This window comes from Plectropomus leopardus, chromosome 7 (genome assembly GCF_008729295.1).
Source record: "Plectropomus leopardus isolate mb chromosome 7, YSFRI_Pleo_2.0, whole genome shotgun sequence".
NCBI classification, from domain to species: Eukaryota; Metazoa; Chordata; class Actinopteri; order Perciformes; family Serranidae; genus Plectropomus; species Plectropomus leopardus.
In genome coordinates, this window is record NC_056469.1 from 30,180,277 (window position 1) to 30,206,986 (window position 26,710).

General features: G+C 39.9%; 1 protein-coding gene across 1 annotated transcript in view; it reads right to left on the reverse strand.

The window, feature by feature from the left end:
• Positions 1 to 26,710, reverse strand: part of syngap1b (synaptic Ras GTPase activating protein 1b) — a 181,496-nt gene that overhangs the window by 18,935 nt on the left and 135,851 nt on the right. Inside the window, exons 6-19 of the mRNA XM_042489498.1 lie at positions 25,158 to 25,311; positions 24,689 to 24,787; positions 20,519 to 20,758; positions 17,197 to 17,532; positions 16,928 to 17,072; positions 15,595 to 15,739; positions 15,186 to 15,422; positions 14,107 to 14,308; positions 13,277 to 13,479; positions 11,378 to 11,579; positions 10,409 to 10,942; positions 8,991 to 9,425; positions 6,715 to 6,888; positions 4,753 to 4,964 (exon numbers count right to left, since the gene is read on the reverse strand). Coding sequence (XP_042345432.1) covers positions 4,753 to 4,964; positions 6,715 to 6,888; positions 8,991 to 9,425; positions 10,409 to 10,942; positions 11,378 to 11,579; positions 13,277 to 13,479; positions 14,107 to 14,308; positions 15,186 to 15,422; positions 15,595 to 15,739; positions 16,928 to 17,072; positions 17,197 to 17,532; positions 20,519 to 20,758; positions 24,689 to 24,787; positions 25,158 to 25,311 — 3,318 coding nt within the window. The remainder of the gene's footprint in view (positions 1 to 4,752; positions 4,965 to 6,714; positions 6,889 to 8,990; positions 9,426 to 10,408; positions 10,943 to 11,377; positions 11,580 to 13,276; positions 13,480 to 14,106; positions 14,309 to 15,185; positions 15,423 to 15,594; positions 15,740 to 16,927; positions 17,073 to 17,196; positions 17,533 to 20,518; positions 20,759 to 24,688; positions 24,788 to 25,157; positions 25,312 to 26,710) is intronic.

A 26,710-nucleotide genomic window follows, 5' to 3' on the forward strand; every position in this document is an offset into this window, starting at 1 on the left:
ATAATTAATAATATTTTCTAATTATTAATTATGCTAAGATTTATGTTATCTTAACATTTTATTGTTGCATACATCATACAATTTTATGTACAATATTAAAATAGTTTAATATTGGTTGGAAAAATATTTTAAAAAAGCAAGTACTAACACATGGATTTACTTATGAAGTATGAGTAAAACAAACAGAAATTAACGCACTTAAGCTAAAAAGAATCAGTGTGATAAACAAGCAGGAATCAAGCTTATGACCATTTTTTATTGGATGAAATATGTAAATTTATCTGAGTGCAGCTGATCTGTTGTTTTTGGATCTTCGCCTCAACAGTGTGTATCTACACTATATGTTATTTGAAACTTTTTGGAATTATGCACACTGCCATTTTTGATTGTAAACTTACTACAAACACTATTGGATGACCATGAATTAAATTGGTAATAAATACTTTGTAGTGCATCTACAAACACTACATGAGTGGCTATTATAAAGTTGCAATCTTTACAGATGCACTTCACAGTATCTATTAGCTATTTAACAGCAACAGCTGCAGCTTTATAATAGCCATCCAATAATGTTTATAGATGGTTCACAAACAAGTTATCAACTTTTAACAAATAATAAAGGTTCAGTGTGGAGAATTTAGGGGGCTCTGTTGGCAGTTATAATACTTATGACTCTGTTTTCATTAGTTTAAAATCACCTTGAAAATAAGAATCATTATGTTTTCGTTACCTTAGAATGAGCCGTCTTTTTCTTCCAGAGTCCACCGTGTTGTTCTATTGTAGCCCTGAGCAGACAAATAAATCACTGGCTCTAGATGAGGCATAGATGTATAATAATAACTAGATAACGGATGCCAAAATCGTGCCTTTTTCATTACAATGGACTTCTCGCACATATGGCAATAAAAGTTATTTCCGTGGTATGTGGTCCACTGAATATGTATATCCTGCCAACGAGTTCCTACTCACAGACTTTACGTTGTGATGACATAACAGATTTTTAAATAGCTTTGTCTAAGCTTGAGGAAATTACACAAATCCTCAATTGATTAAAAATTAATCACAGAAAGAATCAGAATTGATCTCTTTTCAGTTCGAGGTGTTCTATCGACAGTTTAATATATGTTGCTTTTTTGGGGTGTGATCTATAGGGAAAATGTTTTTTGGGTTGCAGAGGATTTTTTTTCACTGCAATACTGCAAATAGCAACTGAGAAAATATTGGCTGCAAGGCTAAGTGGCTTTCATGGGGGCCTGAGAGTATAAAAAAAGCCTGTATATGGCATTGGAGACGGGGCCCCTTATATTCCTTTGAAAGTTGCTCAGGTGCATGAAGCCAAAAAAGTTCAAATGCTGTATATAAAATTACCTGGATGTTTGGTAGTGCTTGTTACAGTTTGTGGACCACAGAGCAGGTGCACTTGAGACTGCCAGTGGCCAAGCCGGCTACTTGCGGTTTAGCACTCTGCTAACTTGAGTGGGGATAAAATAGTTTAGTCAAAGACATTACAAATGTTATTGGACTGAATGGATTCATTTTGCAGGGGTGGTGGTGTTCAAAAACGTATCCACTGATTTATAAATGTCTCTTTCGCTATGTAAGTCAATAGGAAATAGTCCTATGGGCTGGAGGGCGTCATACAATGGATGTGATTACCCTGTTTAGCCACTATAAAAATTGTGTTCAAAGATGGCGCACTTCCTGAGGCCAGGGCCATTGGTATTTTTCCATCAGCCAAAGCAGTTTCTCTACATGCTTGGCAAACAGGAGTTTCAGTTCTGCAACCTTACAGCTAGAAACCACTAAATCCAACTCACTGGACCTTAAATATAGAATATAAATGTTATAAAGTGTGCAACAACAAACTGTTAAAATACCAGATATGACTGCATTATTTTTAATTACTAAAAATTATAATAGTTATTAACTTAAGTTTAATTTACTATCAGTTTACCAGTTATTAATGATGGTTATTATAAAGCGTTTCCAAGATTTTGGCAGGAAGTCACTGTTTCTTTATGTACACAGGATGCATACAATATACCTCAGCAGGATCCTGCATGTGCATCTGCACAGACAGCACCTGCAGACATATTGTATCAATTATTGCGCTTGTCCTGCTAAAAGTTAGCTATTGCAAGGTTAAAATAACTATAATCTCACTCTCAATAGAATTCTCATATATTTCATATATCATTATTGGTATGGCTCTTGTATCACAGACTTTAATATGCTATGGATTATAGTTAAAAATAGATTATTACTATGACAGGTGCAATTAAGACCATTTATTTTTTTCCCCTTACTGCAAAGTCACTGTAAATCTGTTGATCAGTTCACAGCAAACAGCTTGGGGAAGATAAATAGTTTATATTTATAATTACCAAAATGCATTAAAATATTTTAACAAAAAAAGGTGAGCCTGTAGCCAACTAATGGGATCACAACCCTAAAGAAAATATATAGATACAATTGCTACAGGTAAAGTGGATTCAGTAGCATGACCTAAAACTTAATATTTGGCTTTGGTTTAAATTAGATTGTTAAAGAACAAAAAGTGTATCTGGTCTAATGACAGATATTGGATTTGCTCTGAGCTTCAAAGTAAAGTTTTTGCACAGAACATTAAGGCTTCTCTGAAAGAAATCTCTGACACTTGAAACAAAACGCTGAGTGTTTTAGTTCTGCAGATAAAGAGATTTTTCAAGCCTACGTAGGAGCTGTGAATCCAGAGATCACATACGCTCCTTTGTGCAGAACCTGAGCTTGCTTTTGCATCAACGTTATGTATTTAAATGTGAAAATTTGACGTAAAAGTCAATTTAAGATGAAAAGAGAACATAAGGCTGTTGTTATTTCACTAAGATTTTGGAGTCCCATGGGCTGAGACCGTCCACACTTTATGCACGTTAAAATTAAAATCCAGACGATGCAGAAAATGCATTTGATGATGTGATCTGGCTCAGTGAATTGTGACTTGGAAGCACAGATCTGCTACTTAATTCTTCCTTGTGTGGTTGGCTGATAAAAAGTCACACAGGATGCAAGTGTACGGCTTGGAGATATTGGCCTTCTGCACACTTTGCTTTGTGTGTGCGCAGCAGATTTATTCACCATAAGCTCCAGAGGAGCAATAATCAATAGTTTTGGCTTTAAGTGCTCTGATAAAGTTTCTCTATTATGCGACATATTTCCATTATGCCTTCATGCTTGAATCTTCGTCATTGTCTGTGACTTTCTCCTCTCTCCATATTACATCATAGCATCGTATGAATGTAAAAAAGAAAAAAGGAAGAGAGGTATCGATGCCCATGTAGAATCAGCAGTCCTTCAGTGAACATGGTTCACCATTTTAAAATGGAAGAGCTAATATTAAAACAGTCTTCCATAATCCTGTGTCTGAAGGTCCAAAACAATGCTTTAAAAAGTGCAGACATGAAGTTATCAAATTTTCAGTCCTCTTGTGCTTTTACGGTGCAATCTCCTGGGACTGAAAATTAAGCTAAGTGGAATCTCAAATGATCCCTAGATCCAGTTAAAAGCTGTGTTCATAAATGGAAAGTGCAGCAGCACAAGGATACAGGACGGTGTTTTAAGGGCGGTTTTATATACAAGGTTAGAGTGTTAAAGTTGTTTTTCCCATAAAAAGACGAGCAGGACTGTCTCTGTCTTCATTCCGTGTCTTCTTTCCTGGAGTGGATTAGAAGTGGCAATATTCTCTGTCACAATTATCCACCCTTCAGATGCAGACTATTATAAGATGTGAACAAGAAATTATTGTTTGCTTTACAGAGCCTTTTTTTATCTGAACTATCTTCACAATAAAACTAGATTTGGGCAGCATTGCTAATGTGCAGTCACACTTTAAAAATGCCCAAATCCTCGGAACACAGCAAACATTTGGTTTTCGTGTCTGAGCACAACTGAGATGCGATCAATATTCCACTCTTTTCCCCATCAACTACTTAATTTTGTGGTCGATCAATAAAAACTTAAGACTGCGCTCCGAAAATTGCACCGCTACGATTTCACACACGCACTCAATAATACTGGGACTCAGCTGGAGTTCTCCACAGTCATCCAAATATGATGCTCTTGAATAAACCATGTTACGATAGCAGATTTGCTACAACAAGAGCTTAAAGGACAATCAAAAGACTCCTTTGTCCAACTTAACTCAGTTGAAAAGAAGCAAACTCCGAGGGAACATGCCCTGCATGCTTATCAAAGAAGATATAGATCTCTATCTTGCTTATATTAGTCTCATTTAATTTGTCACTCATTACATGTCTGCAGCTTTGGCTTTCAATATACAGTGCAGCTCTCTGCCTCTCTGCTCCCAGGGCTGTAGTGCTTAATGAAACTGAAACAACCTCCCACTCTCCAATATTCTTTGCAAGATAACAACCCCTGGAAATAGAGTCGTATTCCAAAATGCAATACATGTTTTTTAGGAACAAACCTTGCAGCTTCAAGTATCACTCTTGTTAAATACAATATGCTTAAGTTGTAGTGTGCTTCCACATACTTCTCAGAAGCGTGAAAATGCTTTTTAATTAATGCTAGCTATCTTTCTCTGAGAGAATTGGTCGCTTTTTCCACATATTTAGGAAGAAAACTCATAAAGTCTAATTCACCACAGGCGTCACAATAAACAAAGTCAATGCAGCCCGCCAGCGGCCTCCCTATAAAAAGACCACATGACGTCTCAGCTGTCTTTTGCCCTCAATCCCAACAACAGCCTCCATTTACCTGCTAATTATTCCTTTAATTTGGGAGTCTTTCTCCACTTGCTGTTGCCGTAGCTTCCTCTCACTGTCTTCCAGGCGATTCTGGTACTGTAGGAGGATCTTATTGGTCTGCTGCTCCTGCGTGAGGAGCCTCCGCTCGTACTCCTCCAGCTTTTTGTGGGACATCATCAGGCGGTCCTTCAGGGAGTTGATCTCCTCCTCATACTCCCGTACCTAAGGCAGAGATATGGAGAGAAATAAGAAATGTTTCCTTTCTGGCTGGTGGATTCGAAAGTTCTTTGTGGACATAGAAAGAAGTATTTTACTGCTGGAGAGAATTTTTTTAACACTATGCTGTCTATGCAGTAGCAAGACGCAAATACTTTTGAAATTGGTGCTACATGACCAGAGAAAACAGAGAAAAAGGACTACGGCATTCGCTTCATATCAAAAGATAAAAAAACTACCAGAATGCACTGCGCCACAATGGACCAATAAATGCTCCTGCTGGTGGGTGACATAAAAAATCAAACTCATCCGTTTGAGACAACGGTGTCCAGCTGGTGAGAGACAATCTTGTATTACAGTTAAACACAAAATGAAAACATGTTTGTGAAAACATCTGAGGAGAGAAATATGAGACACAGTTACAGAATTTTGGTTTACGCAGCGCTGCTTAGATTTACCATTTGATCTCAGGATATTCTGCCTCAGTTTTCACCATGTAGGAAACAGTATGGGGCCCACTTTCTGTTCACAAGCCTTCACTATTACAGCTAAACAGGGCACTTATTATGTTTTCTTAAAACATTTTAGATGAGAAATAGGCAAGAATATTGGTTTACACTTGATCGGCACTGCCTCGGTGTACCTTTTGATCAGAGTTTGGTCTGACAGAAAGAGAGATTATGAGAGAGAGGGGTCTGCCTCTGATTCTGATGCACTTCTATAATCTTTGTGTTCGTGGTGGTGGGCAATACGAAAATGTGGAAGTACAGCTTGTAGTTCAAGCAACAGAGCAGGAGAGCCAGCAAAACTCTGCCAATTTTGTCAGGGAAAAACAGGGAGATCAAGGTACTGATTAGATGGAGCGAAGTTTGCCACAATTCATTGTTACACATTGTTATGATACAAAATAAGCTTGGGTGTATCACAGTATTATGGTATACTAGGGTATTTAGAAATCCCATAGGTTTTTTTTAATACCAGCAAAAATAACAGACGCTCCTTTTTCTATTAACTCATTGGAAGTAGTGCACAGCATGCACCACCAGAGCTCAGTCTGATAGACGTAGCAACCCCTGGTGGTGGAGGGATCCAGCAGAGGGGATAACAGCATATTTTTTACATCTAACTTGGTGAATTAAGGATTTATTTCTACCAAACCAGAGCTGATGATTGTTGAAACAGTGGACTTACTCACTAGATTACCAGCAAGAGCAACCAAGACAGTTTGGGTGAGTTTCATTTTGTTTCTGCCAATGAAGTGTGTTTTATGATGAGTTAACGAGGGATTTAAAATTCATCAGTCTTCCATGACTGAGAAAAAGTTAAATTAAAAATGTGTACAGATGTATGTCTCTGTTTAATGAGGAAAATAGGTGTGAGAATATTACTTTTCTTAACATTTTGTGGGTTTCTATTATGGATTGATGTAAGCTGAATTTTTTGGATGGTATGAAGAAGTGAAATATTACATTAAATATTACATACATGTTGAAAAACAGTGAAGTCCCCCTTTAAAAGACACATTGGACACCAAAAAAGTTTGATGTACAGTGAATATATAAAAATATTTGAACACCTGGCTAATGGGTGTTGTTTCCTACACTGTTTGAAACCTTCAGACTTCTGTGTTAAGATCAGATCTGAGTGCCATCTGCTCAGCAATGATACACATGACTCAATGTTCCTCTAAGCATGGATATAAAGTTTTTATTTCCTAATTTAAAGGGCAGCTCTTAAACTTCAAAGTGATACCTACCCTGTCCATGCGTGACTCATCCATGCTCTTTGAGTACTCCTTCAGTTTGAACTCTTCACGGTCGATCCGCGAACTTTCAATGTCAGCCGACAGATGAGGCATGTTGGAGACCCAGGCCACCGTTCGCTCATTGGCTGGGGTTGGGGGATTGAGGGTGGATGGAGTCTGGGAGCCCTGGGAAGAAAAGCCGGCACACTGAATATGAGAACATGAGTTCTTAAGTGGATGAGAGTCAGTTTCAGAACAGGCAGTTTTTTATTTAATTCTGCAGGCTTTAATGCCAAGTGCCTCAGAGTTCACATATTTTGAGCAAGATCCTGGTGGACTCAAGCCTTTTCTCCTGACAATGTTAATTAAAAGTCAAATACAGTAACTGACATCTTAAGCCCTATTCGCATGGGACCAGTATAACCAGGGGATCTCAAGTGATTCAGAAATCACCCCCCAAGTCTTTGTGTGGCGCATTCGCACTGAACAAGCAAAGTCTGTATTTTAATTGAATATACTGACACTAAACCCTCAATATAATGCATGTAGTCATTTGAAACTCATCTTGACACAACACAGATGTACTAAACTGCAATACTACCACTGACTTAAAGCGTTAAAAGTCCATTTATATTTTAAATGTAGGTTAAACCAACAGAGCCAATTCAGCCACACATTGTCACGTTATTTATCTAATAATCTTTTGAGATGTTTCTGATGGATTTGCTTTTGCTGCAAAGGGTCCCCATGCTGTGTAAAAAGAGGAGCCTCCTGCATCCAAAATGACGTAAAAACTTTCAATCATATTTGCCAATGCAGTTGACAGAAAAGAGGAAGAAAGGTGGAGAAAACAGAAAACCCAAACACGACTCCAAATCACTGTGACGCTAATTCCCTTGGGACTAACATTATCACATCTGTATAATATTATCATATTTCTGTGTTCCAGGCACGTATAACTGGTAGGAGGCCCCGGGGCAGGCCCAGAGCACACTGGAGGAATTATATATCTCATCTAGCCTGGGAACGCCTCGGGGTGCCCCAGGTGGAGCTGGAAAGTGTTGCTGGTGAGAGGGATGTCAGGACTGCTTTGCTCAGCCTGCTGACTCCGCCCTCGGATAAGCAGACAACAATGGATGGACCCATGGATCTCTATTTTGGTGCTTTTTTTTATGCACTCTGGCACCTATGCATAAAAACCTCTTTTTAAATTTCCTGAATACTGATGAATTTTGATGTTAAAAGTGTAAGTAGTTATATTGGGTCAAAGAAACATTACAACTTCTGAAGCTAAAGAAATAATGTTTGCTTAATGAGGATTTAACAACAATTTTTGAAACGCATGGCAACCTTTCATCACATATCTGCTATAGAATTGTACTCTAAACCACAAGTGCACATGTGAACACATGCACACAATTTGTCTGTTATTATTATCTCGTACTAGTTATTATCTGTCTGTTTGTTTCCCAGGATGTGAAAAAATATTTTTTCCTGCACTTCTGCATACATGTTTTCTTAAATATGAAAACAGATTGGATGAAAAATATTAGTAACTACTAGTACTGAGAAAAAAAACAAATACTCATCAATGGCTTTAAAAAATAAAATCAAAATAAAAAAATCTCCATTTAGGAAAATAGTTAAATGTATCAATTTATGAAATAGCAGTGAAATGTATCTATGTACATTTATTCAAGAACAAGTATGGATTCAATTACAGATCGTTAGATCCAGGGGGTTTTATCATTAAAAGGGCCAGTTCTTATTTTTGAACCACGTATATATATATATATATATATATATATATATATATATATATATATATATATATATATAAAGCCTAGATATTTAGATCTGATTATGTAAGATTTGGGGCTGCAGCCACAGATGCCAAGGCCTAACAACACTGATGCCAGATTTTAACAGGATTAAGATCACACACAGCCTCTGTAATTATCACAAATTATTGGCCATGGAGGGATTGAGCAATATATATAAAGCCTAGATATTTAGATCTGATTATGTAAGATTTGGGGCTGCAGCCACAGATGCCAAGGCCTAACAACACTGATGCCAGATTTTAACAGGATTAAGATCACACACAGCCTCTGTAATTATCACAAATTATAAATTTGAGGTCCCCAGGTAATATTAGTCCCATGCGAATAAGGCTTTACACACATTGTTGAGAAATGATCATGAGCACAGGTGCTGACAGAAAAAAACTGGAGCGCTAGAGAGAAGAATAAAGAGACTGAAATGAATTTAGAGCGTGCAGATGTTACCTGTTTGGCCATGGAGGGTTTGAGCAGGTGCTGTTGCGGAGGCTGTTGCTGTGGTGACTGTTGAGTGCTCTGACTGGTGGTTCCCTGGGGACTCTGGCTTTCCCTGACAGAGCTCTGCTGGTGGGGAAGGCCCGGGGCAGTGTTGTCTTTGACGGACAGCTGCCGGGACCCATGCTGCCGGCCGCCGTAGCCGGACTCCGGAGACTGAAGGAGATTTCCGCTCTGTGGTCGTGTTTTAGCCAGAGCGGTAGGTGCGGCAGCTGCACTGACGGACAGCTGATGGGAGGTCTGGGACTTGACGCGCTGGGATGGCGGGGCAACAGAACTCTGGCGCACAGGTTGGACTGTGGAGGGGGGCGTGGTGGCCAGGGAGGAGTGGGAAGTTCCTGTCTGGGAGGTCATGCCCATCATCTGTTGCTGCTGTTGGAGGTTATCCTTTGAGAGAAAAATAGGAAATAAGAAGTCAGCATTTTTATTTTTGTTGCGGTTCTTTTTGGGGCAGATGATGCTGCTCATTTCATGGGAAATTAGTTTATGCAATGGTTGGGCACTTTTCTTCAGGTTTTGGTGAGACAATGAAATATGGTTCAGGACATTGTAAGTGATAGATTGATAAGTTTTCAGTTACGTGTCATAAACCTCATTTTCTGCCCATTTTTCCTGTCTGACTGGTGTCAACTTAGAAATAGTGATTGCAACTCATGATAATTTGACTACTGATTAATTTACCAATTATTGTCTCAATTATGTGATTCATCTCTTTGTCTATAAAATGTCAGAGAATGGTCAAAATGTCTGTTATAACTTCCTAAAGGCCAAGGTGACATCTTTTTTGCTTGTTTCATCCAACCAATAATACAAAACCCAATGAGATTGAGCTTACTACCACATCAGACAAAGAAAACCAGTAAATCCTCACAACTGTGAAGCTGAAACTAGAGAATTAGTCATTTTTGATTGAAAGAATAGTTAATAGATTCATTCATAGCCTAATCACTTACAATTATCACAATTATTTTGTCAATTGACAGCAAAATGGCAAAAAAAAGCTGACTTTTGCCAGTAATGATTTAAGCACAAATATTTCATTCAAATAAATGTAAGAAATGTCAAGTAAGGCAACACAATGGTCACTGAGCCTATGGCCCACTGATGAAAGCATTGCATTACTTATATATTTGCAGTATTATGAACTGGGTGTTGAGATCAAAATTGTCAGACAAAAAGCTGTAACTGCTTTTTGCTGCTATCTCAATCCTAATCAAGACAATCTGGTAAGAATTGCTCCACCTTGTCAATACGGAACTCAAAACTGTATTGAAATGCACAATAATGGAATGAAAACTTGATTTAAAAAATGCCGTTTGATAGCCCTTATTAAAATAGACAAAATCAGAGGAAACAACAAACACACGTACCTGCACATGGATGGACATCTGCCTGCGTCCATAGTCAGCCCTGCTGTAGTCGTCACTGTAGCTGTGTGAGTGGATGATGCTGGGTTGGCCCAGGTGACCGTCCCTGGTCCTGAGGGTAGACAGGTCCTCACTGCGAGAGAACCCCCCGTGGGCGAACTGTGGCAAGTAGGTCTGGTGAGAGGGATCGGGCTCTGGGGCCAGGAGCAGGGGTGCTGGAGGTTGAGCCCGGCTGTGCTGGTGATGGAGCTGTTGCTGTTGAGGCCCGTCAGCAGTCGCCAGATGAAAGAGAGGATTCTGGAAGGAAAGCGGGTAGCGCATGGCGGCGGCCTGCTGTTGCTGCTGCTGGGATAGCGAGTCGGTGGTGGTGCCCATCTGGCTCAGCTGGCTCAGCCGAAGACCGCCGGACATGCTGGAGCCGCCAGAGCCAGCTGACAACCTCCCACCGGCCCGCAGCTGGCTGCTCAGGCCCGACCCCAGGCCGCCACCGCCTCCGCTGCTCAGCCCCCCGAAGCTGCCCATGCCGGCGATGGAGGCCTGGGAGGAGTTGAGCATGTCCACCGACTGCAGGTTAGACACGCTGTTCATTCGGGAATCCTGGAGGTCCATCATAGATACGCTTTTATTGACACTGAGCACCTAAATAATAAGGGATATGAGAGGCTTTGCGCCCCCTGGTTTTATGTATGTTAGGTGGCCACGGATGATATGGGTGAGGGTGGTGCAGGTGTTTTTACCGCGAGGCCTGGATATCGGAATGCCTCAAAGTATTTCCCAGGAAATACCGCTAGGATGAGTTGCGTGGTGAATCAGTGGAAAAAAAGCAGATGTCATGATATACTACAGCCTCGATCACACGATGGCAGATTCTATCAAGTATGACTGACATGCACGTCATACTAACCTGACTTTGATAAAGGTTGATCTAGTGGATGGGATGATGATTCCCCAAGTCGGTGTGATAAGACTCACCTTAGGGTCTGGCTCTGTGATGTCCGAGCTGCTCGTGCAGTAGGCCGGGCTGGATCTGGCCAAGGGAGGACGGGATACGTAGAACATGTCTTTGGAGGACGCTCGATGGGGGTGGTCACGGTCCTGAAAACTCATCTGGGAGCGTGATGGCATGACTCCTCCGGTGGAGGTGGGGGAAGGCAAGCGAGTGATATCTATAGAGCTGGAGGACAGCAGTGAGTAAGGCCAACTATAGCCGAAAAGATCGAAACCTGGTTTGTTGTTGGGTGCCCAACACTCTTGATGAAATGCCGTATTTTCGACAGACAAACGTGTTGATCCACACTTTCTTTTCATATCACACACATGGAGAGTGCTGTTATGAAATCATCATAATTTGAAGCACAATGTGATTGGGTAGTCAAGGCAAGCCTCTCTGACGCATCTACAGGAGTTTTGTGTGTCCCAGCGTGAACATCATAAAGGTAGAACTGGTTGACCAGATTGTCAAAAGCTAGCAAACATGCGAAAATACAGAACGTGCATCTTATGTTGGGCCAAAATATATTCACTATGTAGCTGCCTTAAATGTTTAAACTGGCACACTGACTACCTTCGCTTTTGACACCTCTGTTGTCTTTTTAAGTTTAAAATTGCCTCCTCTTAATTGAACTTATTGATTTCATCATATCCCTACTTCATCAAAATGCAAAAAGAAGCAAAGTAGAACAAATATAGATGCAAAACAAACTGGGGATGCCTTCTGAAAGTTGGAGATTCAATCATCAGTCGGAGACCCCTCCGTTGACTCAGATTGCTCCAAGCTGAGCCTTTTTGTTTTCCTGAGTCAATGTGCTGTGCAGTGTACAACCAGGTCCATTTTGGTCCCCAGATTTTGCTGCAGAGTGAGCGCTCCTCACTGTGATGCTGCTCTTTGATACAGACTGCTGTGTTCACAGCACAGAGGAGGAGAGACTTTTTGCACTGTAAGGCTTCGAAAAAACATTTTTGTCTGCCTTCTGCTCAGAAGTAGTGAATTTACAGCTCACAGCAACTTAATATGATACAATCTGTGGCTTTCATTTGATAACGGCTAGAAAATAGCATCTGTTTACCATGGAGACACAATGAAACCTGTCACCAAAGCATAAATTGAAAATGTTGCATGGCTCTATGGTTTCTGTCAAGTGACACTCATCAAAAGAATCGAGTGCCCCACCACAAATCAGGATTAATTAGAGCTGCAATTATTAGTTGATACTTTTCCAAACTTGATGCTGGTCATGTTAACATCATATTCAGTTATGATGTCGCGAATTAGGCTTTATTCCAAATAAAGCATGTTTCGGGGATATGCTGATATGATTAGGATTTCACAAGCTATCTTTGGACACTAAACAGTGAATTGTCAATAGATGCATGTCCAAAAGAAAAGCCCACATTTCTGGTCAGAAAGGGGAACACAGAAGATTATTAAAAAAAAAGATTTGGATATCGACAGGTTTTTGGATATGCACAAATATCATAGCAACGACCTTTTCAAGAGACTGGTTAAAGGAATGAAAGAGGGAGATTTTGTTCGCACAGTTGAACAAGTTCACCACCGCTGGAAAACTGAAAAATTTTACTTTGATGCAAAGAATGAAAAATGGCACAAGTGGGACCAGCCGTTTTTCACTTTTCCACATTTTGAAGTGATAAACGACATGTTTGGGCACATTACTCTGAGCACACAGGGCTGCTGGTGGAATATTCATTTTCATTGGCCATGTAAACAGATTAGTGGGAATATTGTCTTTTTCACAATAAGAGCAAAAAAAACCTGATTATTTTGTGCATGTAAACCTAATCACTTAAGTTATTTGAAGTTGGAAAACAATCAATGATAAAGTTAACTATTGCTTCATTAACATGGCCTACCTATTAAGATCCCTCATCATGAGATTTTGGAACTCGGATGAGATGCCCCTGTTGAAGCTCGGCCGTGACAGCAGCCTGTCTGTCTGCCTCTCCTGCACCCTGTCTGTCTGATGGCTGGGCTGCCTCTGGAGGTGAGGGTTACGCAAAGCCATGCTGATGTCATTCAGGAGGCGAGGCAGAGGGCCCAGTTTGATGATGGCATCCTGTGGTTCAAAGAAAACCAGTTTTGCTGAGTTTTGCTGTGGATTTAAAAAATAACGTAATTTTGAGTTATCTAATGTACAGGTTTTTATTAAATGTCATATATATCCAACTCTAAGAAAATTAAAACTGTGAGACACTTCTGAGACCAAATTGTTGAAAATGCAATCCTGAAATGACATATCTATATCTAGAGTTGGGTTTTGTTTGGTTTCACAGTAACCTGAAGTGATGTACAAGGGGTGGACACAAAAACATGACAACCTGTACAATATAATGTTATTCAGTGCAACATCTCTGACATAAGTATGACTTCTGTTGTAAGAAATAAGTTTGTTTTTTGTTTGTTTTTTAATTCATGCCAGAATTACTGGTGGTTTAGTACTGGACTGCTTTTTATTTTCATGTGTATAAATTATTTATTTCCCTTTATATGAGAGTACAATATGTGTCAAATCCCTGTAGGGCAAAGTGATAGCATAACTATGAATAACTGATCAAACTCAAATTAAAAAGGAACAAAACATAAAACTCTACATAAATATAGTCTCAAAAGTTATTTTGGAAAGAATTAGTGTGTAAAATAACAGTGTATAATGGCACAGATAATGTGTCTTGTTTGTGTTTACCTTGCTGAGCTGAGCAATGACCTCCCACAGGAGGCTGTGGAGTATGGACAGCTCCCTGCCCAGGTCGATGTATCCCTCAAAGCCACCCGCATTGCTGACACTGTCCAGGTTGGAGATCTCATACAGAAACTGCTGCATGGAGCCCCACTCCATCTCCAAAAACTCATTCCTAAAACACATGTCCCTCTCTTGAGTGCCAAACCTGGCGGTGGAGAGAGAAATAAAGGTCAGTATGGAGGGTATAAAAGAGAAGAAAAAGGGAAAGTGAAAAAGAAAAGTGTCTTTTTGTGGGTTCAGGATGAACTGGCTGTTACAAAATGAAGAAGGTGTCTGCAGGTATAACCCTGGGTTCTGTCCTGGGTCCACTCATTTCATCACCATTTCATTTCACCATTTTGGGTACAAATGTTTCGAAAGTTTAATTCTGCCAATATGCAGATGATACTGTTATGGTATACTTTGTTGTGATATACTATTGTGCCCGATGTCTTATGTTTGCCTTACTAATTTGTTGAATTTTAACTTTCTTAATATAAATTAATGAATGCAGATAAACAGTCTATTATTGTATTCTAAAATGTATATAATAATAATAATAATAATAATAATAACAATTATTATTCATAAGAAGATTATTATTAGCATTTGCATTTGAGCACTTAAGTGAAGGAAGATTGTACATATTTATATGTGGAAATGTGGAAAAAAATGTGTATTTTATGTAACTGAATTGACTTAACAAAAAGGCTTGTTTTCTTGTATTTCATGAGGACATTTGTTGCTTGTCTTTATTAATGTTTATTTAATTATTTATTTATATATTTGTTTATCTGTCAAAAACACTGCAAAAAAACACTATAACAGGTTACAATAACATAAAACTGATGTACTGCATATAGGGTTTTTAGGCAAGGCTAATTTGTAACCCCTGTCCCTGGTTAGGCTTTTCTACTTGAATGGGTCTTGAATGAATGCTTGCTGTTTAAGCATGTTAGACGCTGTGTAACATACAGCATGCGTAGTGGTTTGTGACTGGATGCAAAGTGTAAAAGCTGTAGACTGAATGAAATAAAACTGACTTGGAGAAGTTGGCCAGGTTTTGCACTACTTTTGCGATAAGGGTGAGCGTGCGTGACGTCTGCTCGTCGGGATACTCCTGGGTGAGGTTGAAGAGCGATGGAGACATGATGGCAGGACACAGGAAGCGCAGGAAGAGGGAACCACTGATGAGACGGTCGGCTATGTCTTCCCGACCTCTCTCAGCACAGCGTACTCTCCAGGAGGCAAAAACTTCCTTCAGCTCTCGAGGGAAAACACTGTGAAGTGGATATATTACAAGTCTGGATCAGAAACCAACTGTGGAGATTCAGATTCTTCAGTTTTCTGTGAAAGAAACTGAAGTCGCATGCATCTTTAAAATAGCAGAGATAAATAAACACGCTCGGAACAAAGGTTTTTCTTGTGTGCTGGCATTAAATAACTACTCACCAATGGGAGTTAACGATCTTGCAGAGTGCTAGTTCACAGCACATTCGGAGATTGGCTTGGTGGTCCGGGAGCACAGAGGGCGGTGTTCTCATGGGGTCCACTTCGCAATTTTCCTCTGACTCATACAAGGCCCTTATGAACTCCCCTACAAATGACATTTCGTTAGTGACAGCAAAATGGTAGAAACCAGCACCAACATCAGTTCAGTGCTGTTAACACAGAAAGCAGCCACAACAACGCCCTATCGTACAAAAAAAGAGTCCATTTTTGGAAAGTAAAAACCAGCAAAGTTTCAGACCAAATGCAGCGTTGCTACAAGACACACTGCAATTTGGATAAAGACTCTTGACTGTAAAATAAAGACAGAGCATGGAAACTGGCTGGCTAATTAGCCAAAAAGGTAACTACTGTAACCCGAAGGCAAACTTTTTGAGTGACTGTAGTTAGCTGTATCTATGAGCCAAAACACACAAAAAAGTGTTAAATTTTTGGAGAAAAAGTAATTCTCTGAAATAAAGAAACAGCCTACATATTACAGATTGGATGTGTAACGACTAGAAATTAAATGAGGACAAAAACAGATCTGAAATTCAAAGTGGACTTGAAATGTCACACATGATGTTCACTATGAACATAAAAGCACCCCCATCTGTAAACTGTTGCACTAGCTGACCGATAGCAGTTGTCTGGACGATTGCACCAGAAGTGCATTTCTCCGCACCAGTCAGCGAGCAATTCTGCTCCTCTTTTCTAATCACACTTATGTCTGCTTGTGTGTGTGTGTGTGTGTGTGTGAGTGTGTATCTGCTTGTCTGCCTGCTCTCTGTTTTCACTCAACTGACATAAATCTGAAATAAATAAGCATGAAATGCATATTCTATAATTTATAAGAATTACATCATTCATATCACACATAATATATCATTTATGTAATTCCTAATAGATAATCAGGGCCTTTCTTGCCTAGACCGGACACCAAAACTATCGTAAGCCTGCCAGAGAGCTCATTGCCACAGCGTGTCCAGTGTGAACGGTCCAATGACGTGCGCTGAAAGGTAGCAGTCAGAGCTTCATGAGATATAAATACACTTTGCACGCTTCCACATCCAGTGTAAAAATGACATCAGATTCAGGTGGATAAGCTGGTCTCTAGTGATTGGTGACGAAAACCAAACCCCCACGGAAATCGGTTAAAGTGGACGCAATGTCAGAGTGAAGATGGGAACAGAGTGTCACATTTCTTTCTGAATATCAGAGATGTTAATATTGCACAGGTGCTTCAAAGTTTACAGCGGCAAACTCAAAGGTCAAGTGCCCGTCTGTTGCGTCTCACCTATAGCGTCCTTGAGGTACTTATGTCCGATCAGTTTGAGGTACTCTTCTATGGCTTTGGTGGCCAGAGTGTTCTCTCTGAAGATAAGGTGTTCTCGGTCAATGAATCTGTCTACCTCGCACATCGCCATGTCTGACAGGAAGTCCTGGAGAGAAAAAGGAATAAATTAATCTTATTCTTATACACAATGTTTACAGCAGAGATAAAAATGACTAGAAGCTTTCGCACATTTTCACACACCGATGAGTCACACAAAGAGGTGTCCGTACCTTAGCTTTCCCTGTGCTCTGCAGTATATGCACCAATGCACAGGCCACTTCCTCTTTGCTCTTGACACTCAGCACGGGCTCCAGCACAGCACACAGGGTGCGGTAGTTATTGGTGACGTACTCTGCAAACTCTTTGTACAGCTCCATGGGCAGGATGTTCATGGTCTGGAAGCGGGATTTGAGGCGTAGCGATGCGTTGATGATCTTCCCCCCTCCGACTCCAGCCCCCTTGGTGAGGACGCTGGGCTGGATGACCGGGTACCACTGCTCCACAAACTGACGTCCGGTGATGCTTGAGATGGGGATGCTTACAAGTCCTAAGTATGTGCTCTTTTCCTTAGAGAGAGAGAGAGGAGGAAAAGAAGTAGATATAAGTTGAGATGAGCATGTGCCAAAGAAAAGCTGTCCCTCAAAAATAATCTGAAAGTGTGAAAAATGTCAAAAAAAGTTCATTTAAAGCTTCTCGCACTGAATAAATAATGAGTGGCAAGACTAAGACCGGATCCCTGGAGTGTCGTTTGAAGCTAGAAATGAGTTGTTTTGTTATGGTGGTGCCAAAATGAGAATATAAGTTATCGCATTTGTGAGTCACAATTCATTATCTTGCATAAAAAATATTATTTCTAAAAGTGACAAAACCTCAAGAAGCAAATACTACCAAATAAATGGTAGTACAAAAAATGGCCATGATACTGTGTTTCCGCAGGGGGCTGATAGGGTTGCTGAACCGTGGCAGTGACTCAATCAATTACGATTGTTTCTGACTTTTCTTTTTTTCCAGCCGGCTCTCTGCTGATGAACACAGTCGCTGCAGTCTGAAGACACTCTTGTTTCCCTCCAAAACAAACTCTGCACGTCACATAACCATAAGTGTTAGTTATAAAGCCATTAAAGCAGATGCATTTCTCTGTCCCTCGTGCTACTAAATGACTGTAAAAAGAGCTTTTATATTTAAAGCCCCAGCAGAGGGAAGGGAAGTAAGGGAAGTAATTTACCTATTGATATTCAACAATTTCAATGTTGTATGCTATGTTAAAGCAGGTCCTCTCCTCTTACTTTGGAATGGACTGCTCTTGTTTTCAGTGAAGCTGTTTATATCTTAAATTAATATATTTTATTTAATACTGTACAGACTATGATGACTTAAGCCATAGGTGGCTTGTCTGAAGCCTGATATTTACTATCTATTTATTTATTTTTCTAGTGCAACACAATAAATGTGAATGATCCACAAACTCGGTCTTTCCCGAATATGATCTGATTACGCACATTGCTTTTGTCACTTTGCTTCATTTTCTTTCCTTTTAAAATTGTCTGAAAATATGTACGTTAAACTCTGGTCGTCGCTAATAATAAAAAAAACATTAATTTATTCATTCATAAATATTTATTCATTCATAAATATTATACCTGACTGTAGCTGGTGGTCCACTCACACTCTATTGTTAATCTATTATTGGTCACTTTGGTTGTAATATTTGCAGGTTTTCATTAATCAGTGGTCATGGTTTGTTTTTGTATTATTGTTGTTTTTTGTTTGTCAGTTTTTGTCTGCTGTCTGTGTGTACATTGCCTTATCTACAATTGTATTTCCATATGTTTTATGTATTTATTTATTTTGTTAGTCCCCTGTTGTTTTTTTCATGATTGAAAAATATGTTGTGCCCCCCTTTTGAAAACAAGATGGTATGACTCGAGGGGTTTTATCCTAACAATCTGCAACAAAAGCAGTGCGAATGAGAATTTTACTTTATGTTTCCTCCTCATAGCTTATTTCCTCATTTCTGTGTTTTTGTTTAACTGATGCTCTCATATCCTAAATTCTTATTTCTGTTGTAAAAAATGTTGGAGGGGTACCAGCATTTTATAACTTGATGTGGTGAAATTGTTGGAAAACAGTTTCTTATTTACACATCCAGAAGTTTAGAGCAACATTATCATTCATTTGGCCACCTGAGTAACGTAAGTCCGATATTCACTCTCCGTCAGCTCTTTCTGGTGTCCACCACCTCCTGAGGGAAATATCTGACTCTTCAGCTGCTAAATGCTCCACCAGCCAGTCGATAACTGTGTCTGTCTGCTGTGTGGTGCTGAGAAGGTACTGCGAAGTTGGTTTTTAGAACTTTTTTGCTGAGTGAAGCTGCCTGCTGTGGCTAAAAATGATGCTATGAGAGCAGCAAGTCTGAACTTAAACAGTAACGTCACAAGCTGAACAACTTCTGTGGTGTAGATTTTGTGTTATGTTGTGATTTATTTTACCTCATTTGTATTTTTGTAATGTTTTTATCCTATTTAGCACTAAGTCTCTTTTTTCCTTCTCTCTCTTGCTTATGACTTTTGAAATGCTGCAACATGTGAATCTTATATCATATCTTCAACACTGGCTATGTTTACATGTAAAAAATATTGCTTTTTTGCCCTTATTCTGAAAAGGACAATATTGCCACTAAGAAGTTTGCATGGCTAATCAAAAATAATATTCCACTACTATTTCTGTTTACATGCAGTCGTGTATACCCCGATGAACAGGCCCTAACATGCCGTTTATCACATTAAAATATGGAATAAAAAATGGAAAAAGTAGGTGTTTATTGATCCAACAAGAAATTTGGGCTTTTCTTTTGATCACGCAAAAAAAACTGAAGCCTAATTTGGAATTAAAAATGGAATATCGTGACCTTAGATTCAAGTTTATATCTGACATTTTTGTCGAAGTTGAGAAAGTCAAATATTCTTAATTTGTGACAACTTATTATTATTGTGTGATGTGCACTTATAAGGTATATATGCATTTTTATGCTATTTATGTTGAAGAAAAGAGGTTCATATCATTATTTATAGGTGTATTACAAACATTTTAAGCTCAGCATCTGAAATCCGCTCAGAACACAGATAGATCTTTATAACTCTAAGGTGGCAATATGCATTTTAGACTACATGACACATATAAAACTCAGGAAAACTGTCATATTCTGGATAACAGTGGTATATAAGCGAGCCTATAAATGCAGTCAATGAGCTGAACTGAAAAGCTGATGGAAGCTGCAGATTAAAGGGATTATTCCCTCTTGGTTCATGACGACAAGCGACCCCTTTCACAGTGTCACACTGTTTTCACAATGTCATATCATTCATCTTAATGATCAGGTAAAGGCACTTTAAACTTCACTGTGAGGAGGATTTTTGATTGACTGATTAAATGTACTATTATAAAATCTTTGTGCAGCTTTAACAGAATGCTAAAATAAACCAAACATTACGTTGCTTCTGTCAAACTCGCCATTCTCAGCTCTCCATGTTACCCTGCAGATCTCTCAGTTACCTTGCGTCTCTTCTTGTCAGTCTCCTTGTATAGATGAAGGCGTAGGTTGCGGACGGCAGGCAGGTTGTTGAATTCAAAGTGCTCGCCCCAGAAAACGGTGTCGGTGCGGGGCTTGCTGGTGGTGCGTGCGTACAGCATGTCATCCAGACAAAGTTCACAATAGTAGCGTTTTTTGGCTGGAAGCTCGCGGGCCTCGATGATCCACAGTTTGAGCACATTGTCCACCCTCCGGCTGTTGTCCTGCGTGGAGATGAAGTCAGGTCAGATGAGGTCAAGTGCATCCACTGTTATGAAAGGGCTTTACAGGAGAAGAGGATACAATGTAGGGGAAAACATGACAAAATAGCAAAGAAAAATGCTCAGAGGTATGGAAATAGAGACAGTGTGTGTGAAATAAAGGCGACAGCAGGTCAGCCTGCAGGAGTAAATGACAGGAGAGAAATAGCGGGTGACGTGGTGGTTGAACTACTGTGGATTATAGGCTGAACTTGATAAATTGCTCTCAACTCTGGACTTGAATACAGAGACAGACGACAGCATGACAGAGACACAAAGAAAACAGAAGACAGAAAATGTGAAGGATAAGAGTAGGTGTCACTGGCTGCAAAAAGTAATTCACTTAAACGCAGAAATACACAAATGACACAATGCAAATGTGCTGCAAAGACGAAAGACAAACAATGGTGGTAATGTTTCTGTAGACAGCTACACTTCCTAATCATGATCACAAAGCCCAAGCTATATTTGACATCCCCCATGGGAGGAGAGAGCGCCGTGTTGATTGCAGAGTGATGTTTCAGCGAACGGGGGGCTGAGTCATTTCACTGGGGCTCAAATGCCATTGTTGTTAGCCCCCTGTTTGCTTCAGACTATTTAAGTCCTAATTTAGACGACTCAATATGTGAGCATCAGCTAGATTCACACTTCTTAAGTTCTCCATTTGTATGCTCTTTGATAACCGGCGCCAAACACAAGGCATAATTAATTCCAAACGTCTGAGTTTGAATGCGCTGGGCATCTGGTGGCTCAGTTTGCTCGTGTGCACACAGTGCAGCAGCACCAGCATGGGCTAGAGTCCTCCGCCTTGATATCGTCTTACATCTTCCCCAGTTTCTGTCAGATCAGGATTTTACAACGGAAAAAATTACACAAAAGCAGGGTGAAGTGGCTGCTCGCCTTTTGAAGAAACAAGCAATCAAAGCTCAAAGCGGGAATTAAAAGGCTCCAGAAAGTTAAGAAGCATAATGATAATCTTTGTCTCTGCGGTGAGTCTTATCTCTGTCGATGCATCTGGTCTGACAAGCACGGTGCGAGTTGTTCAGGGGTAGGAGGGGGAGGATTTTGGAGAGAGCCCCCGTGTGGAGTCCTTGGAGCTCCATGACTCAGCCGGGACCCCTGCGGCCTGAGCATCTGGACGAGGCATTCAGCTCGGGCGATGTTTCATCTCAGTCTGGCTTAATAACTCTTCGTCCCTGGTTGCCATCAAAGCTGCATATCTCGCATGCCTGTTTACCTTTTTCTTTTTTTTAGATAACAGCAAGGGGAGATACTGGGCAATTTTAAAGAACTATGAAATCAGGGTGAAAATTAGGATATTGGTTTTTGAGCCGATATGAGGAGCGGAGATTTGTATTGTGTTTTTTTTATTGTGAAGATGGAAATAAAATCACAGCACCTTAAAGCTGCACTAGGAAAGATTTTTCATGTGAAAATACACCATCATATGTGCTGGACTCATACAGGAGAGCTGCATCCCATCTGCACTAATTAACTGGTGTCAGATATGAACACACTGACGTCAGGCCTCATGCAAGAACATCCTTTTCTGGGAAGTTTGTTTGTACAAGTAATCCATGTCAGATTAATCAAACTCTCTTAACTGGAAAACTTTTCGAGCCACCGGAAATTTAATAATTAGCATAATCAATGCATCTAAAATAGCCTCATCCAGTAAGGCTACCTGTTCTGCCCTGTTTGTTTGAATCAGGAAAAGGCAACAGAGTAAAACGAGGAATTTCTGCTAAAAATATGTTGTACTGTGACAGAGATAAAGAGAGTTTAACAAGAGGTTAGATGCTAAAAAACATTTCCTGAGATATTAGACGGATAATGTTGGAGCCAAAAAGAGGTAATGTTACAATGCCAGGAGGATCAAAGTGACCCTGAGGCAGCTGTCAGAGAGACAGAAATTCCCTATTGAACTTTGCAGGCTTAAGTTTCTGTGTAAAAATATAGCAATAATATTCATAAAATAAAATAAAAGTCAGTATATTGATGAGCAACAATGATGCTGAAGAAATGATGGACAGACTATGAATTTTGCATTAAATTTGTCTTATGGCATCTTCACACCAAATGCGAAACAAGCGTTTTATGCGATGTGATTAAGGTGCAGCCCCACTGTACGCAACCAATTTGCATTAATGCACGTCAGCCCCACTCAGGCGGTCACCTTAATGTGAGAGCTCTTTGAACTGTTGCACCTTTTATTGCACAGCCAACTTGTCCTGCATCTCATCTTTGTGCAGAGAATCAGTCGCTTCTAATATGCAATGAATGTGAGGGAATTTCTGGTTGTGTTTTGTGACACTGCAATGACAGTCAATGCAAAGACCCGCAAAGACATAATGCAAACATGGTAAATTTTCACTATTAATGTATTTTAGTAAGCTAAATTTTTTAACTTTCGCAAGACGTTTGTGTCACGCTCGCAAAACCCTGTCAGCATTGAGATCTGGTTGGGATTCTTCTGACGTTACAGAGAATCTGAAATGAAGGATAAACCGAAGCTCTATGACTCAACGTCACTACTGTACAAAGACAGAATGTATTTGTGACCTGTGTTGGCCATTTTGAGTTGCTTCTTAGCAAAATGATGTCAGTAATTTAAGTTAAAAGCGGGTAAGCACTGCTGTAACAACATGAAAAATAATAAAGAGTCTTGCCGTCTGGTTCAGAGCATGAAGCCTCAGTGTTCACTATGTTCACATCACTTGATTCCTGCTATCGGTTGTACTTTACTGCAAACTAAGTTAGCTGCTTTCCCAAGTTAGTTAACACAACCATTATTACAGCATTAAGAGTGAATTTTCGCCAGTTGGCGGACACTCTGGACAAGAAAAGCAAGGCGAGAAATTTACGTCACATTCAGTGTGAACACACCATTAGATACGTATTTTATTTATCATATTTGAACTTCACATTCATTCAGATTAAATCATTAAGATGACAGGTCAAATGACTAGTAGAGAGGCATCTGTAATAACTTGGACGACCACGTTTGGACCACTTGTTAACCTTCTCTGTGCGACATAGATAATTCTACGTGTAACAAATTTGGTGACTGCCATAACTCTTTTAAGTAAGCAGTATGCAGGATTTAGTGGCATCTAGTGGTGATGTTGCAGATTGCCCTTTCCTTTACCTCAACCCTATTTTGTAAGAGAACCAACAATGGCTTTCATTTCAATGTGAGATCATAAGAGACCCTCTCTAAAGCCAGCGTTTAGTTTGTCTGTTCTGGACTTTAGAAACAACATAGTGGACTTGGTGGAAGAGGACCAGCTCCCTACGTAAAGATAAAAGTCTCATTCTAAGGTAACCAAAACACAATGATTCAGTTCAGTTCAGGTGATTATACACTAATGAAATCATTAATATTATATTTCATTTCTGCCAATAGATGCCGTGTACATGACACTTAAAAACAAATCTGTTCATCCAAGTGGTTCTTGCATGAGGCCCGCAGTGTGACAGGACTGAACTAACCAGTATTCAGTCTTTTCCCTCTTGTCCCTTCAGCATCCTTCAGTATCAAGTATCACAGACATGCTGGGCTGACAAACATGAGCCTGCTGTGCGCAATTTACTGACATCACATTACCTGATTTGTGAATATCAAAGTTTTTCAAAAAAACAGCAATTTGGATCCTCCACCCCGCGACGTTACCTTGTGCAGCTTTAATATTTGCGTGGAGAAGCGACGAAATTGTTCAACATAGACACACACAGACACGAGGATGGAGTTCACACAGAGAAATGAAGCGGTGCGCTCTTATTGAAAACAGACAACAACGAGAGACGGGGAGGAGAGAGAGAGACACACAGACAGAGGGATCATCCGTTTTTGTTTTTTTTCTTCCTCTACCGCATCCCTTTCTCTCCCCTCACCTTGTTGGGCTTGACAGCTCTCTGCAGGTTCTCGATCCATTTGTCTCTCTCTGCAGCTGAGCGACACGCAAAGCACTTGGTTCCCGATGCTGTAGTCACCTGAGGTTATAGCCAATGGTAAATTCAACAACCACAGCCATTAGTAACTATGGAGACTGCAACTAAGGCGCCAAAACAATGTCTTGCATTCACTCTCAACCTCTGTCATGTTCCACTAATGGAAAGATGATGGAAAAAGCTGACAGACTCCAGCAGCAAATTATGTAGGGACTACGGCTCATTTAAATGCCCTTGTTTCTTTCTTTTCTCACATGTAAAATAAACACCACTCTCAGTTCACAGTCTCTTTCACATCACTGTCACTTGTCAGGATGGAACAACATTTTCTGGTGCTATTTACTGCTCTGTACACTGCACTTGGTGTGTGAACGTGCTGCTGTTCGTCCTCACTGTTCAGCTCGGTACTCACCTCAAAGCAGTACTCTTGTCCCAGGATGCTCGAGTGGACAGGTTTGATGATGGCATCCTCGTCCAGAGTGAGGTCCAGCGCCTCGGCAGCGCTGCTGGGAGACAGCAAGGACTCATGGGAGTGGGACTCTTTGAAGCTCTGCATCAAACGGGTCCTGGGAGGATGATAGGTGTGGTTAGATGTGGAGAGGGGAGGCTCTTTTATTGAAGGTTGCATTATACTTCAGTTCAATGTTCAAGAAGCTACAGGAAATTTCTGTTTGTTAATTACATGAAAATTATAGTGTGTGTTGCTTGTGAAGCCAAGTGCCTTTTTTCATTAACAAAACTACATTTTCTTTTTATATTTATCGCTGTGCACCAACAAAAAGCTGTATAGGTGCAGCACAATGTATTGACATCAAACATCCCCAATATCTATTTAAAAATATGAAACCCATTTTCATTCCAACTCATCAAATATTGCCGCTTTCAGTGGACCGTCACGTCTAAATATGACTCGCTAGGTATCCTCCTGCCTCTGTTTTGGACATTACGGGATGACGTGTCAATTACGCTCATTATATGCATTGTGTCTTTTCAAAATACCTTTCCTTTTTCATAAGAAATGCACAGTTTCTGCTTCTTACATGCATACAGTCTTAAATACATTTATTTCCTTAGATTTTTGCAACAAAAGCACATGGTCAAATTGAGAAACAAAAATCACGGTTTGGCTTAATGTTTGCATGGGAAGCAACAGCGAAACTTTAGCCGCCCAGTGCACCACAGAAGGAAAATTATGCGGGAATATCGTATTAAGAGTGAGTGAAGTTACATTTTGCCATTTATTTTTATTAAATTGAATTTAAAGGTCCAGTGTGTTGGATTTAGTGCCATCTAGCAGTGAGGTCGCAGAAGTGAGAACTTTTCCTGTGTGCCAATTGTGTAGGCCGACATGAAAACATAAAAACTCGAATTACTGTATCTCACGTAGAGCCAGAGTTTGATTTGTTGATTCTGGGCTACTGTAAAAACAACATGGTGGACTCTCAAGGTCCCTCTCTGTATGTAGATATAAACTATTAGTTTTAGGTGATTAGAAATTTTTGCAAACATAGCAATGAATATCATATACTATTTCTGCTTGTAGAGGCCCTGAAATCCTACATACAGGACCTTTTAAACATTTTAAGACTGTTTAAGGACCTGCAGACACCCTGTTGTTTTGGCTATCAACTGCAAGTTCTAAAAGTTAGCCAAAGCAACAGGATGAAATATCTGCATTCGAACCTTGTATCGTTAAAATGCATTTTGAAACTACCCATTCTTAATTATTAAACAGGTGGACAGACTTAACAAGCATCTAATGGCACAAAGTTCATTAGTTGAATTTCACAGAAAATCCAGTGGATGAAATGAACAGCAAACTGACTCTAACCCCGTGAACTTACTCTGAAAACCTTGTTTGAAATAATCGCCTGTATCATGTTAGTAATTGCACACGATCAAAGGGATATTTTTTTTCACAATTCCTTACAGTTTTTGCCTTTTTTTTCAGTGTACTTAAGTTAT